The sequence below is a fragment of the Delphinapterus leucas genome, chromosome 7 (assembly GCF_059928025.1).
Source record: "Delphinapterus leucas isolate spDelLeu-1000000601 "Yukka" chromosome 7, BTC_Dleu_Yukka2, whole genome shotgun sequence".
Lineage (NCBI taxonomy): Eukaryota > Metazoa > Chordata > Mammalia > Artiodactyla > Monodontidae > Delphinapterus > Delphinapterus leucas.
The window spans coordinates 14,374,348-14,392,503 of record NC_143135.1 but is presented as its reverse complement, the minus strand read 5'-3'; the positions used below and the strand labels follow the sequence as shown (position 1 = coordinate 14,392,503).

The 18,156-nt window shown below is 50.6% G+C and overlaps 1 protein-coding gene across 2 annotated transcripts; it reads left to right on the top strand.

Moving 5' to 3' along the window:
• The first annotated feature begins 10,220 nt into the window (after window positions 1-10,220).
• On the top strand, window positions 10,221-17,148 carry SLC35C1 (solute carrier family 35 member C1). 2 transcript variants are annotated; one of them, XM_089914893.1, is made up of 3 exons: window positions 10,221-10,293; window positions 11,606-12,132; window positions 15,354-17,148. In XM_089914893.1, exons 2-3 carry the CDS (start codon window positions 11,637-11,639, stop codon window positions 15,911-15,913), a joined length of 1,056 nt encoding a protein of 351 aa, XP_089771019.1. In that variant the 5' UTR covers window positions 10,221-10,293; window positions 11,606-11,636; the 3' UTR covers window positions 15,914-17,148. The 2 variants fall into 2 exon arrangements, with proteins under 2 accessions (XP_089771019.1, XP_022447883.1); XM_022592175.3 differs by lacking the exon at window positions 10,221-10,293 and having other exon boundaries at window positions 10,680-12,132.
• Window positions 17,149-18,156: the final 1,008 nt, after the last annotated feature.

The following is an 18,156-nucleotide window of genomic DNA, read 5'->3' as shown; positions in this document are numbered from 1 at the left end:
GGTTATGATGGCTAGATTCATTCGCTGGAGCTGGCCGGTTCCTGCCCTGACCCCTCCTCTTGGACAGAAGGAAATGCCCACAGTAGCATCTAGGGTTCTCTGATTGTAAGCAATAGATACAGGCTCCAGCCGCCCTATGCAAAAAGGAGGTCATTGGAAGAGTTCAGCATTGCTTGCAGAACCAAGGAAAAAGCTGAAGGAAAAAGCTGAAGAAAAAAGCTGGGAAGGACAGCGAGCAGGGCAGCTCTGAGGGTCTCAGTGGCAGGAAGTGGTAAATGGGTTTTCTGGGCATTGCTGCCACCATGAATCAGCTGTAACCAATTTTAGGTTTTATTGTTATTTCTGTCCATCTCAGAGAAGGGATAAGTAAGCAATGGGCTCATTAGTCTGGCCTGGGTCACACCCACCCCTTTTGAAACAGAGCAGGACCCTACGGTCCTTGCCCCCCATGTCCTCAGCCTGACTTTTGTCTATGGAAAACTTTAGCCAAAGAATAAGTTTAATCAGCGAAGTGAGAAAATATAGAAACAAAGGAAAACAGTCAAATGAGACCAAGTAATAATTGTTTAGTCATTAAGCAAAATCAAGGACCTTCATTTCTCTTCAAGGGCTGTAGACAATATTCTGAGCCACGTCCTGTGAGCCGTCTTATAAATACTGAGACCCCCACCAGGTGGAAGAAGTTAACTACATGACGACCAGACTGTAGCCATGACATAAGCTGCCACAATTCCAAGAACTGGCCTCAAAGAAATGAGAACAAACCGACCCTGGAACTATAGACTAACTGTACCTAAAACAATCACGGTGACACTGACCAGACCACTGATGGCCAATTTCTAGATGACGGTCAGAGCTGACTGTGCTGTTTCTGCGTGTAGCCTCCTCCCTCCGTCTATAAAAGCTCTTGCCCTCTGTCATAGGGCGGGGGGAGTCGGCCTTTGGACTAGAGTCTGCCCTTCCCCCCAGGATGCCGTCCTCGGAAATAAAGCGAACTTTTCATTCCAACAACCTTGCCTCTTTACTAGCTTTAGAGCATCACGCAGCCAGACCACCACTTTCGGTAACACTTTGGCTGGAGAAAAGCAAGCAGTGCATTGATGGCCCCCAGAGACTGCAAGAGCCAAGGAGCGGGCTCTCCCAAAAGGAGATGAAGACGTTCTTACCCAAAAAGGAATAGATGCCTCCTGTGTGTACTCTCTTCACACCTCGTCAACAAAGGGAAGCAGCCGGAGTGCACATCAGGGAGACCTCATCTAATTGGAGAGTCTCCCTAAGGAAGCGATGGCTGCGCTGCGTCCTGAGAACAAGAAGTTAGCCAGGTTTAGGGGCGAACGTGGGAGAGCACTGAACAAGGTGGAACCACAGGAGCAAAGGAGGAGGGAAGAGGTCCCTGCGACCTTCCAGATACCCTCTCCCCCATCCAAAACAGGCCCCTCACAGCGGACCTCGGTAGTTTGCCATTTCAGCATCCATCCCTCTTCATCAGGCAACACCTCCTAAATTTTATTTCCAGAGCCAAAGCTTACCTACTCTCAGACCACCTTGTCTGGGTCCAAGGGTGGAGCTCGCTATGCAGGGCTTAAGCCGGGCGGCTGGATTTATCCACCTGGCTACAATGATTGGTCAAGGGTGGTCATGTGACCTGGGCTGGATCAATTAGAATAAACATCTTTTGAGAAACTGATTTTTTTTCCCCACCGGACAGAAACTTGAGCAATGTTTTAGGGCAGTGACATGACTCTGTATGATACTATAATAGTAGGTATGTCATTGTATATTTGTTCAAACTCACAGAACGTAGAGCATCAAGAGTGAACCCTAATGTAAACTACAGACTTTGGGTGATAATGATGCATCAGTGTAGGTTCATGGATTCTAACAAAGGTACCGCTCTGGTGGGGGATGTTGATAATGGGGGAGCTGTGCATGTGTGGGGCAGGGGGTTTATAGGAAATCTCTGTACTTTCTGCTCAATTTTGCTGGGAACCTAAAACTGCTCTAAAAAATAGTCTATTTAAAGAAAAAAACCTAAATGGTATAAAGTCTGGAATGCTTGAAGACTTTTGCCATCGCATGGAGCCTGAGAACAAAGCCAACACTTGGAGAAGAGCCCAGACAGGATCTGTTTAATGTCATTGTTTGAGCTGCTGGGTCAAGCTGCACCTCAAACCAGCCACTCCCCCTGGACTTTTCAGTGACATCATCCAATACCTTCCATTTTGCTTCAACAAGCCCTCCCCTGCCCCTCCATGTACCATCTGGGACAAGGATCAGGGTCTTTTCTGGGACAAGGATCAGGGTCTTTTATCTTAAAGACCAGCAAGCCAGACTCTCCTCCCATTTTACTGATGGGAAAACTGAGGTCCAGAGAGGTGGAAAGAATTATCCAAAGTCTAAAGATTGTAGTCACCAGGCCAAAAACTAGAAGTCTAGGGAGATTTTCACTATGCCTTGATGTCTCTCCAGGAAGATCAGTACCATCTGCTGAGGGCGTTAAGGATTCAATTAGCTGCTGGTACCCTCTCTCCCATCACCCCCAGCCAAGACTGAGAAAAAGCTGTTGCTATCATGAGATTTATCAGTCAAGCAAGAGTTTTGGGTTTTGTTTTTCACAAACCTACCATATTAATTTCCTAGAGCTGTCACAACAAATTATCACAAACTCAGTGGCTCAAAACAATGCAGATTTATTCTCTCACAGTTCAGGAAGCCAGAAGTCCACCATCAAGGTGTCAAAGGTTGGTTCCTCCTGGAAGCTCTGAAGGACAGTCTGTTCCATGCTCCTCTCCTAGCTTCTGGTGCTTTGGCTGGAGAAAAGCAAGCAGCGCATTGATGGCCCCCAGAGACTGCAAGAGCCAAGGAGTGGGCTCTCCCAAAGGGAGATGAAGACGTTCTTACCCAAAAAGGAATAGATGCCTCCTGTGTGTACTCTCTTCACACCTCGTCAACAAAGGGAAGCAGCCGGAGTGCACATCAGGGAGACCTCCAACACCAGTCTTGGAGTTTCTTGACTGGTAGCTACATGACTCCAACCTCTCCAACCTCTACCTCCGTCTTCACATGGCCTTCTTCCCTGTGTGTCACCTCTGTCTCCAAATCTCCCTCCTTATAAGGACACCAGTCATAGGATTTAGAGTCCAACTTAATCCAGTATGAACTCATTTTAACTTAACGAAATACATCTGCAAAAACCCTATTTCCAAATAAGTTCACATTCTGAGGTTCTGGGGATGAGTTTGAGGGTTGAACGCTATTCAACCGAGTACACTTACTACATGCCAAGCATCATGCTACATGCCTTGAGGGATAACTGGGATGAAATGGTGTGTCTAATAATAACACACACACCAGACTCATGTTCATTTTTTTCTCTCTACCTATTTTATTTTTTTAATTAATTTTTATTGGAGTATAGCTGCTTTTCGTGTTCATTTATTTTTTTATACAATTTTTAAAGGTTACACTCCATTTACAGCTATTACAAAATATTGGCTATACTTCCCATGTACAATACATCCTTGTAGCCTATCTTTTTTTATACATATAAATTTATTTATTTTATTTTATTTTTGGCTGCGTTGGGTTTTCCTTGCTGCACACGGGCTTTTCTCTGGTTGCGGAGCGCAGGGGCTACTCTTTGTTGCAGTACACAGGCTTCTCATTGCAGTGGCTTCTCTTGTGGAGCATGGGCTCTAGGCGCGGACTTCAGTAGTTGTGGCACATGGGCTCAGTAGTTGTGACGTGTGGGCTTAGCTGCTACACAGCATGTGGGATCTTCCTGGACCAGGACTCGAACCCGTGTCCCCTGCATTGGCAGGTGGATTCTTAACCACTGCACCACCAGGGAAGCACTTGTAGCCTATCTTACACGGAATAGTTTGTACCTCCCACTCTTCCACCTCTATATTACCCTCCCCCCACTAGTTCGTTCTCTATATCTGTGAGTCTGCTTCTTTTTTGTTATATTCACTAGTTTGTTGTATTTTTAGAGTCCATATATAAGTGATATCATACAGTATTTGTCTTTCTCTGTCTGACTTATTCACTTAACATAATGCTCTCCAAGTCCATCCATGTTGCTGCAAATGGCAAAATTTCATTCTTTTTTATGGCTGAGTAGTATTCCATTGTATATACATACATCCTCTTCTTTATCCATTCATCTTTTGATGGACACTTAGGTTGCTTCCATGTCTTGGCTATTGTAAATACAGCTATTACGAACATTGTGGGTTCATGGAGCTTTTCAAATTAGTGTATTTGTTTTTTTCAGATGTATACTGAGGAATGGAATTCCTGGCTCATACACTAGTTCTATTTTTAGTTTTTTTGAGAAATCTTTGCACTGTTTTCCACAGTGGCTGCACCAATTTCCATTCCCACCAAAGTGTCCAGTGGTTCCCTTTTCTCCACATCCTCACCAATGCTTGTTATTTGTGTTCTTTTTGGTGATAGTCATTCGGACAGGTGTGAGGTGACATATCATCATGGTTTTGATTTGCATTTCCCCAATAATTAGCAATGTTGATCACCTTAGACTCACATTAATTTAACACACACTCCCTGAGCACCTACTGTGTGTGAGGCTCTGTGTTAGGTGCTGAAGAGCTAAACATGCCAATGGCATAGCCCCTGTGCTCATGGAGCTCCAGTCCAGGGAAGGAGCCTGGCATGTGCAGGGCTGTCAGCATCTAGGAGAGCGGAGTTCCAGTCCTGTCTCACCTTTTCATAAACTGCCCCTCTCTGGACCTGTTTTCTTTTCTTTAACGTGAGGGGTTTAGAATAGACAATCTCTAACATAGTGTTAAGCTCTGGTGTTCTGAAAACTTTTTTTTAATGTGTTTGAAAATGCCTTGTAAACTGCGAAGTGCTGTACACAAAAAGAGAGGCAGAAAAAAGTTAATAGTTAAGTAAGTCAGTCGACCGGGGTTCAAATCCCAGCTCAGCCACTTACAAGCCTCTATGACCTTAGGCGACTTACTTTCTCTCTCTGGACCTCGGTTTCCTCTTCCATAAAATGGGATAATAAGGTAGCATCTCAAAGAGTTATTATGAATTTAGAGGAATTAGACCGTGCGGTATTGAGGCCAAGGCATGACACAGAGCAGTGCCTGATAATGACTAGCTACCATATAACTGTTAGCTACACCCTCTCTGCCACCAGGAGTTTACAGTTCATGTGGGAGATGAAACTAATAGGTGAAAAAGTTAGAGAAAAAGATCAGATAGTGGATCAACCAGAGGGCTCTCGAGTGACAGTGTGGAGAGTTCCCTGGGGACTGGGACAATGCAGCCCGAGGCACATATCTGCCCTCCAACAAACCGCGGGACAGAGGGCAGCAATGCCAGGGTCACTCCATAGGACCAGTGTCCTAGGAGACCAATCAGGAAACCGGGCTCGGGAGGAGATGAACTCATGGAACAGGACAAACTTCAGCTCAGCAGACAAACTGGTCTGGGTTCAAATCTGGCTCTCACCTCCTCACTGGGTGGTCTTGGGCTAGTGACCCAATATGTCTGGGGTCTCACTTTCCTCATCTGTAAATTAGAGATTAGAACAAGAGACTATCCCTCACAGCGTTGTTGCGAGGACTGCATGTTGTATACGGAAAACCCCGGCATGGAGCCACCTCCAATAAGTGTTAAGTGTTAGTGAAACACCCTCCACCAGGAGGGACTGGATCTGTCACTCACTCCCCAAGGGTTAGCTGCTAAGCTGCGGAAAAACATCACTCCCGCTTGGAGATTATCCAGGTGCATGTTACAGGAGCTTTGGGGAGTAATGCTTTTGGCTATCCTAGACCTCAGAAAAACCAAAAAGGCCCGCACCATCCCAAGCTAGGTGCTTCCCAGAAGCCAGCACCGGGCATAGAGGGGATGTCCTCGGTAGACGTTATTGTTAAAGAGAGCCAGCTCTTTGCTAATCCTCTGCAGTTTTCCCGTTCTTTCATGCAGAACCCCCTCCCCCATGTTGGGACTCCTTTGTGAACAGTCCCTGGCCACGCATCTCATGCTTTGGAATTTGCCCATGCTGACGTGGGCTCTGCCACCCGAGCCCTGCCTTTGGAATGCTCCAGCTCTGCAGCTTGCATTCAATCCCAGATAATTGTATCCCCTCCCTTGCTGCCTCAGACCCAGCACCACCCAATCCCGGGCCTTCCTGGAACCTTAGACGTGAGTTCCAGCAACAATTAATTACACAGTATAGTGGACCGTGCTCTAATGGTACACTGACAGGGTCTTATTCATCTCCTGCAATAAGGAGTAGGCAGCCCAGAGCTGGATGGCAGCTCATCCAAGCTCTAAGGGACTCAGGCAAGCCCTCTCCCTGCTTCTGCTCTGCCATCCTTTGCTTTCCTCCTATCTTTTGTCTCATGGTTACAAGATGGCTGCTGCCCTTCCAGACCTCAAGTCTGCATTACAGACAGAACATATAAGAACAAGAAGCAACAAAGGCTGTACCTATATCAAGAAAGCAAAGGCCTCCCCAGAAATCCTCAGCTTGTAACTCATTAGCCAAAAGTATGTCACATGGCCACATCTAGCTGTAAGGAGGTCTGGGGAATAAGTATTTTTAGGTGGACACATTGACATACAAACAATATATGGGTAGTGTTAGTAAGAAAGAAGGTTAAGTTAATAGAGGGTGAACCAGGGGTCAGCAAACTACACCAGCAAGCCAAATCCAGCCCATGGCCTATCTTTATAAAGTTTATTTATTTATTTATTTATTTTTGGCTGCATATGTCTTCATTGCGGCACGTGGTCTTTTTCTAGTTGCGGCGAGTGGGGGCTACTCTTCGTTGTGGTGTGCAGGCTTCTCATCGCGGTGGCTTCTCTTGTTGTGGGGTACGGGCTCTAGGCGCGGGCTTCAGTAGTTATGGCACATGGGCTCAGTAGTTGTGGCGTGCGGGCTTAGTTGCTACACAGCATGTGGGATCTTCCTGGACCAGGGCTCGAACCCGTGTCCCCTGCATTGGCAGGAGGATTCTTAACCACTGTGCCACCAGGGAAGTCCCTATAAAGTTTTATTGAAACACAGCAGCGCCCATTTGTTACAACAATACAACAGCAGAGTTGAGTAGTTGTGACAACGACCATGTGGCCCACAGAGTCTAAAATATTTATTCTCTGGTCCTTTACAGAAAATGTTTGCCAACTCCTGGGGTAGGCAATTCTTACTGTCTGCCACAAGTACCAGCAAAGTCAAGTCATAATTTTTTTTTCCTGGAAAGAATATACTATTTTCCAAAGAATATTCCAATCACCATGAGAAAAACAGAACATTTTTTTCCTCTCCTTACATTTATTTTACAGTTTAGTATTAATTTTTATTTTGAATCACATATAGGGCGAATGAGGAGACTTATAAGCTTTTCAGGGTATAGGGCCAATAAAGGTCTTAAATCAGCCTTGATTTTCAGGTACTCCTAGTTGTGGTGTGACTTTCATTCATTCCACAAAGAGGTACTGAGCAGCTTTTGTGGCAGGAATAGTGCCAGGTCCTGGATAGGAACAGGATGAATGAATGAATGGATAGATAGATAGATAATGAACTGAGAGAGAGAAAAAGCAAGAGAGAGAGGGATCAGACTAACAACGTCATGCCTTCTTAATTTTGCCTAGAGAATACATATATGTTCTAGGAGAAGGGAATATAGACTACGATGGGTATTGTGGGTAAAGGCCTAACTGCCGTAACAAAGAGACCACTTCATAACTGCAGAGGTGTATATAGCACGCAAGTTGATTCCCCTCTCATAGAACGACTGTTCTCAAGGTAGGCAGGGCAGGTTGGCGGGTGGCTCTACTCCACACAGAGACCCTGGCTCTTTCCATCATCTTGCTCCCACAGCCCCTAAAAATTGACCTCGTCTCCATGGTAACAGCTGTGTTATAGGCACATTTGGGTTGCAGGTTATAGGAAGAGGAGGAGAGAACACGGAAGAGCGCCCACCTAACGTTTAAGGCCTAGACCTGGAAAGTACAACACATCACCTCTGTTCCCCAGCCATGGAGTCATGTGGTTCACCTACCCACAAGGGAGGCTAGGAACTGTGCTCTCTGGCTGGGCAACCATTCAATTATCTTGGACAAACGGGAGGATGAATTTTGGTAGAAAACAGTGATGTCCACTAGATGGAGTAGGCTCAGGAGTCCTTGCTGAACTCAGGGGTGAGAGAGTCAATACCTGCGTGTTCCCAGGAGCTCTCAGGCCCTTCTGCTACCGATCCACTGTCCCGCACACCTGGGAGGTTAGTTCTGTTCACCCTGTCGGGTAGACATCGTCTTCTTCTGACGTCATCAGTGGCTCCCAGCCATGGCAAGAAAATAGGACCACACCCAAAAAGGGCCCAACTGCCACACTAATGACCTTATGTTCTGCCACATACCAAGTTCACACCCTGGGTAATTACTCTTGACAAGACCTAAAACATCACCCTTTATGAATGGTTTAAACAATTAACATTCCTTAAGAAAAATTCAAAAGCAGATTGTACAAAGTGCACAACTCCTGAGGCCTTAGACCCCTAAGAAACATCCCCGCTTCCCCCTTCCTTCATATAAAGAGACAAAAGGATTGGGATCTATGAGATTTACTGTAGTGGCCTATTACAACCTTAATCCAAGGGAGTGAAGCCAATGGTGGAATTTCAGGTACAACATAAGGGGAGGGATTGGACACAGGGATGCACCTTGGTCTCCTGGCACATGGGGAGCCCAGACTGTGCCCCAAACATCCAGTGTGGACTGTCCCTGGGTCTCTCTTGGTGAAGTGCATCTGGCCTATATACAGTATATATCTCTGCCCTAGGGGATCCGGGTGACAGCATATTCTTCAGATATATTAATTCCTGTTAACGTGCCAAGGAGAAGGGCCCTTCCAGGAAACCAGGGCCTCTCAGAGACAAGTTTGCCCTGTTTGCCATTAAAGTGTTTGTCACAGTGAAATATCAGGCCTAAGAGAGAAGAGCACCTAGGGGCTGCTCTTAATAAACTGAAACCCACAACTTTTAAAGTTTGACCCTGTAATGAGACTCTCCAAGTAGGGGTCAGAGGACCAGCTCAGTCCCTTTAAGTCTTTCCTTCCCCCAAAGGGTAATTTGATTCAAAGGTGACAAGGTGATCAGATGGCATCCTCCACCTGGAGACCAGCCCATAACTAGGAAGCAGGAAGTCCCATTTCTAGAGAAAGGGGCAGTGCGGGTATTACAGAGCAAGAGCCAGAGCTGTTGGAAGAGGACAGGCCTGGGACAGAGCTCACCCTCCGGAGGCTGTACCTGCCCTGGGGCTGTTGGTTGGTGCTCATTTCCCTGTAACCCTTCCAGTTCCCATAGCCCACCAAGGGCTGTGTTAAACTGGGGCGAGGGTTTATGCAGTTAGCAAGTGAGACTTTAAATGTACTCCATAAGCTTTACCTTTTTCTTATGGAAATTTTCAAATGTACACAGAAGTAAGGAGACTCCTATACCCTCCATGTTCCCATGCCTAACTTTAACAATTGCCTATCTTGTTTTATCTATCAACCTTTGGGGATATTTTGGGGGGTGGGGGTGAGTATTCTGAGTATTTCGAAGTAAATCTCAGACATCTCACCCATAAATCAAATGGTACTAATTAAATGGTATTTGACATCCTACACACAAATAGTCGTCTCTACTTTCAACCATATCATCTAGGGTTTTGAGCAAGGAGGTTGAGGCCCACTGGTATGGTCCAGACCCCTAGTTTTAATGACGATAACTCCGGAGAACTGAGCTACCCAACGTTGGTGCTAGAGCGGGTACCAGGAAGAAGTCGGTCCTCCCGGCTGTCTGGTGGGTGACGGCCCAGGCTGGTGACCATTTCCCAGCCCCGTCCCTGGGAGGGGGAGGGGGACTCCACTAACTGCTGGCAGGAAGAATCCCGGCTGTTCCTCGAACACACTTCTGGAAGCACAGACCGGTTGCGCGGCAGCGGACCACGAATGCAGCCGGGTACTGGGACGTGCAAGCCGCGGTAACTGGAGCCGGGGATCCTGGGCGGTATACCCGGGTCTGGGGTGGCCTTGTAAAGAGAAGGGGGCCTGCTCCCACGACCGGTGGGATAACCCGGGGCCAAGGTCAGGCTGCGGCCCGGGTCGCTCCGCCGCCACCCCGGGTCCACGTGGGGAGCAAGCCGGCGAGGCTGGCGCGGCGCTCACGCCCGGAGCTGGGATCAGGAAGTAGTCTCCCGCGGGCGCGGCCCTGGGCGCGGCGCTGCAGGTGCGGCTCAATGTGGCGCGGGCCGGCGGCCGCTGCAGAGGAACGGGTAAGAGCGGGGTCGCCTTCGCGGCCAGGGAACGCCAGCCCCGGGGTCGGAGCTTGCGGCTGAGCCCGGCCTGGAGAAAGTGTTTGGGGATGGGGTGCTGACTTGAGGCTCGGATCCGGCCGCCGGAAGGGTCTCGAATCGAGGGTGGGGTGGGGTGGGGGCGCTGTTGGGGGTCTCCGGCTCGGGAGAGGGATGGGGGCGGTGAAAGTAGGGGGAAGGAGGAGACTGCAACAAGGTTTTGGAAGTGTGAGCGGGACTAGGTAGAGGGACGCGGGGTAGGTTGGGGGCGGGGGTTCTCTAGACGCCGGGGAACGCGGGGCGTTCCTAAGGCTCTGGGGACGCAGTCCTGCCCGGGGATGAGGGGCAACGTGAACCTGCAGACGAGCCGAGTCGAGGGGCGTTAAGCCTCTAGAGGATGTGGAGCAGGGGCGGAGGAGGGGGACTGGGGAGAGGAAGTGGGCCGAGGCTCTAGCACCCACAGGCACCTCCCGCGGCTACCGATATCTAACACCAGGACCACCATCTGCGGGCAGGGAGCGCACAAGGGCTGCCAGGGACCCGACGCGAGCCTGACTCCGAAGGCCATTTCTCTGAGGCTGTGGCCTTAAGGGAGACGCTGGGCTTGCGGGCTCTTTAAGGAGGCGTGTCAGGAAATGAATCCTGGGCCCGCCTCGCCGGCGGGAGCGGCCTCGGAAGTCCGGAGGTTGCTGGGCGGAGCGAGGGCCGGCACCTGGGAAGACTGCGCGCCTTGGGCTTGTACCGGCACCTGGGCCGTGAGCGCCTCTGACCTCGCCTGCACCCTCTTTCCAACCCCCCCCGCACGCTCCCCTTTCAGCTCCTTGCATGCCTCCCCCTCTCACCCTGCAAACCTTTCTCTCCCATAGCAGCCCATGCCTGTCTCTCTCAGCCCTTCTTCACCACGCTGTCCCCCGCCCTTTTCTAACACCTCCGCCTTGCATTTCTCCCCGTTTTCCTTCCATATCTCTCCCCCGCCACCCCCCTTCCTGCGAATCCTCCTTGCTAGGTCCCAGCCCCTTCTCCCCTGACCTGTCATCTCTGTCCAACCTTAGCCCGTCCCTCACCTCTTCCCTGTGTCTTGTCTCATGAACCCCCTCAGGGTGGCAGCGGGTTGTGGGACTCACCCCAGAGCAGAACCTCTCCATCCAGGAGAAGGGTGGGAGGCCTCCAGGCCACCCACCATGTGACAGTTGAGGACTTCAGCTTGCAGAAAGCAGAAGTGAGCTCACTGCTCCGTACTCCAGGAAATCAGTCTGGCTGTAGGGTGACCCAGCTCCTCTGCTACCATGAACAGGGCCTCTCTGAAGCGGTCAAAGATCCTGCACATGGCACTGATGGGGACTTCCGACCCCTCCGGAGAGGCAGAGGCCAGCCACGAGAAGCCCTTTGTGCTGCGGGCACTGCAGATCGCTCTGGTAGTCTCTCTCTACTGGGTCACGTCCATCTCCATGGTGTTCCTTAACAAGTACCTGCTGGATAGCCCCTCCCTACAGCTGGACACCCCCATCTTCGTCACCTTCTACCAGTGCCTGGTGACCGCGCTGCTGTGCAAGGGCCTCAGCTCACTGGCCACCTGCTGCCCTGGTACCATGGACTTCCCCACCCTGCGCCTGGACCTCAGGGTGGCCCGAAGCATCCTGCCCCTGTCGGTGGTCTTCATCGGCATGATCACCTTCAATAACCTCTCCCTCAAGTATGTGGGTGTGGCCTTCTACAACGTGGGTCGCTCACTCACCACCGTCTTCAATGTGCTGCTCTCCTACCTGCTGCTCAAGCAAACCACCTCCTTCTATGCCCTGCTCACCTGCAGCATCATCATTGGTGAGTGGCCAGCCAGGGCCACGGGGAATGGCTGTGGGCGGTGGGGGAAGATGGGGACCAAAACCCTAAAGAATAACCCTGTCAACCACCTTTGACTTTATCTGTCCCAGCTCCCTTGTCGTGACAGTCATATGAGGAAGAGCCTGGGGTCCAGAGAAAGCAAGTAACTTTCTGGAGGTCACCTAGCAAGTTAGGGGCCCAATCAGGCCCCTTCAAACAAGATGGGATTCTAATATACATTTCACAGAGGGAAAACCAAGGCACAGAGAGGTTAAGTAATTTGTCAAAGATCACTCAGCTAAGCGGCAGAGGTGGGATCTGATCTCAAGCAATCTGGCTCCTTACACTTGACCACTACTATACTCTCTTGCTTCTCAAGACTTCAAGTGTCCTGACACCCCATACAGTGCTCTTTCTAGAGGACATGGCATCTTGTAATAAATATACCATCACCGTCTGACCTTGCAGGCTTACAGTAATGCCTGAGTCAGTGGCAAGAGATATGCTTTGAGATAACTTAGCCATCTTCCCAGACTTGACCCTCAGAAAATAAAAATTATTGATGGGGACATCATTTGCATACAGCATCTCCTATGTTCCCCAGATATCCCCTGGGTGGTAGCATCACCATGATCAACTCTACACAAACAAGGAAACTGACACTCAGAGAGGTTAAGTCACGTACCCAGAGCCCCACAGCTAGGAAGTAGCCATGCTGGGATGCAAACTCAGATTGGCCGGACCCCCAGGCCTGTGTTTCTAACCACTCTGCTCTGTTCTTGTCCCCTAGAGGTTAGAACTGCGCTATCCGGTTCAGCAGCCACTGACCACATGTGTCTATTCCAGTTAAAATTCAGTGAAATTTTTTAAATTCAGTTATTCGGTTGCAGGTGTTGTTACCAGATTCTGTAGCCACATTTCAAGTGCTTAGTCGCCATGTGTAGCCAGTGGCTACTGTATTGGACAGCACAGATGACAGAACATTTCCATCATCACAAAATGTTTTATTGCAGCCCATTAGGTAAGAGCACCCCCAGCTTCCCACCCCCTCAGAGCCCTCCTGGGGCTCAGTCATCCAGGAATGGGATCTTTCTTTGAACCTGTTCAGGTTCTTCCTGGTGCTGCAAATTTCATCTTGGTTGACCTACATATTCTCAGTTGGTGTCTCAGAGTCTCAGGCTGTGTTGCACTGGTTGCTGGGGAGAGGCCTATCCCAGGCCACCTGTCCTAGAAAATGTTCCCCTCACTGAGCCACTTCGGGGCCTAGGGCTGCCCAGTCTAGGTCCAAGGTGGGAGAGGGAGCAGGGCAGAGGTTGGAGTTGGGGGGAGCTGCTAAGACCCCTGGCAGATCGGGCTTGCTGCTTCCACTTTCTCCCCAAGGGGCTGGTATGGGCTCCCAGGCCTCACTTAGCCAAATGCCCCAGGGATTTCCACTTCAACCCTGCTGACCCTATAAGGGGTGGGGTGGGAGGGACCTCCTGGTTGGCAAATTTGCATGCCGACCAGTGAAGTCATTAGGGAAACTAGGCCCAAGTCCCAAAAAGTAATCGAAGTAGCAGATGGTGAGATAGCTTCTGGGAAAGTGCATTCGCTGGCCAGCCTGATGGGGCAGGCGCCCTGGAGGCTGGTGCCCTGTGCTGGCCCAGCACCTGGCTTCCTCTCCGCAGTGTTTCCCCTTCCTTCCTTACTCCTCGAGGGGGAAGATGGGTCTCAGGTGACTCTCCAGGCCTCCTGGGATTGAGACACAAAAGGTGCTGTGGAAACCCTGGTGGGGAGTGGGGAGGGAGGAATCTAAGCAGGCATTCCAGAGAAAGTACTAGATGGGTATAAGGAAGGAGTGAGGAGAGAATGTTCTAGTCAGTAGAAAAAACATGTGCATTTCTGCATGGCTGGGCCAGAGCAAGATGCACCCATGAGGCTGCCCAAGTTAAGTGAGTCTGGACTGTTTCCTGAGGGCAGTGGGGAGGCACAGAAGGGCTTTAAGCCAGGACAGGACCTGAGCAGATCTGTACTGTAGGAAGATCATTCTGTTTGCAAGGCGGAGAGTAGATTGATTGGAGTGGGAGGGTCAAGAACGTGACCCAGATCTCTACAGCTGAAGGAAATGGGAGCTCAGAGAAGTTAAGTAAACTGTCCCCAGGCCACCCAGCCTCTAAATAGCAGAGCCTGATCAGAGCCCAAATCTCTCTGGCACCAAAACCACATCGCGGGCTGCTGTGGCGGGAGATAAAACATGTGTAAGATTCAGCTCCTGCCTTCTGGGAAGGTGGGGTCTAGCTAAAGGGACTGTACTGTCCCCACGGGCAGGTGTCTAGCAGCCCAGGGCAGGCAAGGGTCTTGAAGGAAAGCACAGCAGGAGGAGGCCAGGAAGAGGTCTGGGTGCTGGGGATATCAGGAAAGACTTCAGCCCTGGAGAGACTTGGCTTTGACCCTGAAGAATGAGTGGAATCTCCCAGGAAGGAGGAGGGTGTTTCTGGTGCAGTAAATGATCAAGGACACTGAGCTCTGGTGTGAGAAGCAGGGAGATGAGAGGGGACTCGGGGTGATGGTGACATAGAGACACAGATCGTGGCAAGGGCGTGGGAAGCCCCGCATGCCAGGCTGAGACTCCTTGCAGACTTGGGGGGCAGTGGGGTGCCATGGAGGCTCTGTGAGCAGGAGATGTCACAACATGAGAGTCTCAGAAAAAGTGACTATCCCCAAAGACCTCAGGCCACAAGTGCTTCTAACCATTGTAGGCTCCCATTTTACAGACCAGGAAGCCGAGGCTCCGAGACCTTAAGTCGCTTTGCCAAGGTCACCTTAACCACTAAGTGCTGTATCTGTGCTCATCCTTCAGAGCTCATTTCAAATGTTGCTTTGCACAGTCGCCCAGTTATGGGCTCTCACAGCACCCTGTCAGTTTTATGGACCTCATTACAATTGTAATTAAGGAAGTAATTGGGAGATTACTTCTTTAAAATTACTTCTTTAATCATTTTAATGTCTCTCTCCTCTGCCAGAATGTGAGCTCCGTAAGGAAGGGTTCATGTCCTGAGCTACTTCCCCAGCCCTGAGTGGTGCTTAGCATGTAGTGGAGACTTTGCACACGTTTCTTGCAGGAAGAGCAGGGAGGATGGGATGATGGGGACAGCATTACACAGTCTGTGAACTTTTGGTGGCAAAATTCTCTGTCCTTCCTCCTGCCCCCGCTCACCCTTCTCCTCCTCTCCCCACTGTAGGTGGCTTCTGGCTTGGTGTGGACCAGGAGGGCGCAGAGGGTACCCTGTCTTGGACGGGCACCCTTTTTGGCGCGCTCGCAAGCCTCTGCGTCTCACTCAATGCCATCTACACCAAGAAGGTGCTCCCCGCGGTGGACGGCAGCATCTGGCGTCTGACCTTCTACAACAACGTCAACGCCTGCGTCCTCTTTCTGCCCCTGCTCCTGCTGCTGGGGGAGCTCCCGGCCCTCTACAACTTCCCCCAGCTGGGCAGCGCCCACTTCTGGGGCATGATGACGCTGGGCGGCCTGTTTGGCTTCGCCATCGGCTATGTAACAGGACTGCAGATCAAGTTCACCAGTCCCCTGACCCACAATGTGTCCGGCACAGCCAAAGCCTGTTTCCAGACGGTGCTGGCCGTCCTCTACTACGAGGAGACGAAGAGCTTCCTCTGGTGGATGAGCAACATGATGGTGCTGGGCGGCTCCTCCGCCTACACCTGGGTCAGGGGCTGGGAGATGAAAAAGATTCAGGAGGAGCCCCGCCCCAAGGAGGACGAGAAGAGTAACGTGGAGGTGTGAGCTCCTCCGGAGACCCTGCAATGGCCTGGCCCAGCCCAGGGAGAATGCCCGTGAATGAAGTGAAGGTGTCTCTCTGGACCCAGAGACAGTGGCCTTACAGACCTGATGGGAATCTGGTGGTTGAAATGGAACCAGTGTTTCCAAGTGATGTCAGAAAGTTGCCAAACCTGTCTCGACCCCCTTTCCTATTTCTGGGTTTTTGTCCTCCCCTAGGGAGGAGGGAACCCCCATGGGAAGAGCCAGTTAGGTTCTCTGGAAGAGCACCAGCTCTCTGGGAGTAGGAGAGGGACAGCACCCCTTCCTGTCCCCCTGCCAGGGCCTCCTACCTCCACATGACCTTTGGGGTTGGGGACAGGCCACAACCTTTAAGGGACAGTATTGGCAAAGCCATTACGTCTTCACTTGGACTCAGGGGAGGTGGGGGTGTGACCCCACCACAAGCTTAGGATTCGGGAAACCTCACACCTCTGTGCCCCGGTGTGAGGCCCACCCCAAACCAGCCGCCTTTTGGAGGAAAGTGTAGGCTGGGCTGAGGGAGGAAATGAACAAGCATTCTCTCTTCTCTGCATTGAGACCAGCAGCCCCCGTGCAAGGGGGTGAACGATCGGGGGTACGAAGCCTGGCCCAGGCCCCTGCTCATTAACACCCTCCCGCAGTCGCTAACACCAGTTTTGCCCGCCTCACTCCCCTGCCCCTGAGGGGCAGCTGCCACCTGGCACAAACAGCTACCTGGCTCAGGTAACAGCCCCCCAGAAGTGGAGGCAGGGAGCCGCTTTGGCTTCTCCCAACTCTGCCTCTCCAGGGAATGCTGATGGAGCCAGGGTCAGCTCAGAGCCTTCCACCTAAGCTGTGCTGGGCCCCCCAAGATCCAGGTCCCTGCAGGGCAGGTGTTGTAACCTGATCTTGATGAAGGTGTTAAGCTAACAATTACAAACTTCCCTGAGTTTGGGACGGAAAGAATCTTCCCTTCCCCTCACCACACCCTCTGGGCTTGAGGGTGGCTTTCACAACTCCTGTTCCTTCTGTTGGGTGTTTTGTTCCACCAAGTGGAACGAAACTCCCTGGGGTAACTCCTGATGTCTTCAGCACCTGTAACGAAAGGCTGGGGAGAGTGGAGCTTCTCTTCTCACGACTACTCTCTTCGCGTCCCCGCACAATCCCAGGTGGTTTCTAATGAAGTTGGTGGGGCCTGATGCCCTGAATTGTGTGTGATTTAATTAAAAATCAGAGTAAGACATCCTGTGTGTGTGCAGCGAGAAGGGACAGGCAGGGTCTGGCTGGGATTTATGAACGAAGGCTCATCCCTGCCATCGCCAAGCCTGGGTTCTAGCAGGACAACCCTTCTAAGAATCTGTTCTCCCTCCAGGCAAGGGGTTGATTCAAATACCAAGACTCCTTCCAGACCTCAGGTTTCATATTGGTGCTTGTTGCCATTTACTGGGCACTTGCTGGAGGCAAGACACTGCTGAGTCCTCTATTCCATCATTCATCTCCACAACCCTCCCACGCGCCTTGAAGTGGGCACCATCGCCGATCCCCCATTTTACAGATGAGAACACTGAGGCTCAAGGAGGAGCACAGGAAGGAAGAGGCAGCAGTAGGATTCAGACGGAGGTCTCTGCCTTCAGAGCACAGGTACCCAGCATTTTTTGAGCATCTACTACATGCCAGGCACTGTGGTAGAACATACTGGTATGAAGACCCAAATCTGCTTCAAGGGTCTCGAATATAAACACACATCAAATAACAGATGCAGTATTGCCCTGAGGTCTCAGAAGATGGAGAGACCAAGTCTTCACAAGGGCCAAGATGTTTGAACTGAATATTGCTGGGCAAGTAGGGGGTTCCAGGAGCAAGGGTAGACTGGCCCAGGAAACAAGGTTAAGCTGAGGAAAGAGCACATGGGGGGTGGTGAGAGGTTTTTTTTTTGGGGGGCGGAGGGTGAATAGAAAAGGAGGGTGGGCCATGGCATGAACAGCCTTGAATGCAGTGGTCAATCTGGACTTGATTCTAAACGATTTTAAAGCCATCACCAGGTCCCTTAAACAGAGAAGGGACATAATCGTTTCTGCACCCTTTGTACGATCAGAAAATTGAGATAACATTCTTAATGTTAGTTGCACTTTCTTGAACAAGATTCAAGGAAAACCTAAATAGTTTGAAAAAAATTCAGGCAGCCTTAAGTCTCAGGACACAACAGCCTACTGTGCAAGACCCCCACACAGAAAAGCACAAAGATGTGC

Coding starts and splice junctions, on each gene's coding strand:
- SLC35C1 (XM_022592175.3), top strand. CDS start 11,598: ATGAACAGGGCCTCTCTGAAGCGGTCAAAGATCCTGCACATGGCACTG. Junction 12,133..15,353: donor CACCTGCAGCATCATCATTG/GTGAGTGGCCAG, acceptor TCCCCACTGTAG/GTGGCTTCTGGCTTGGTGTG.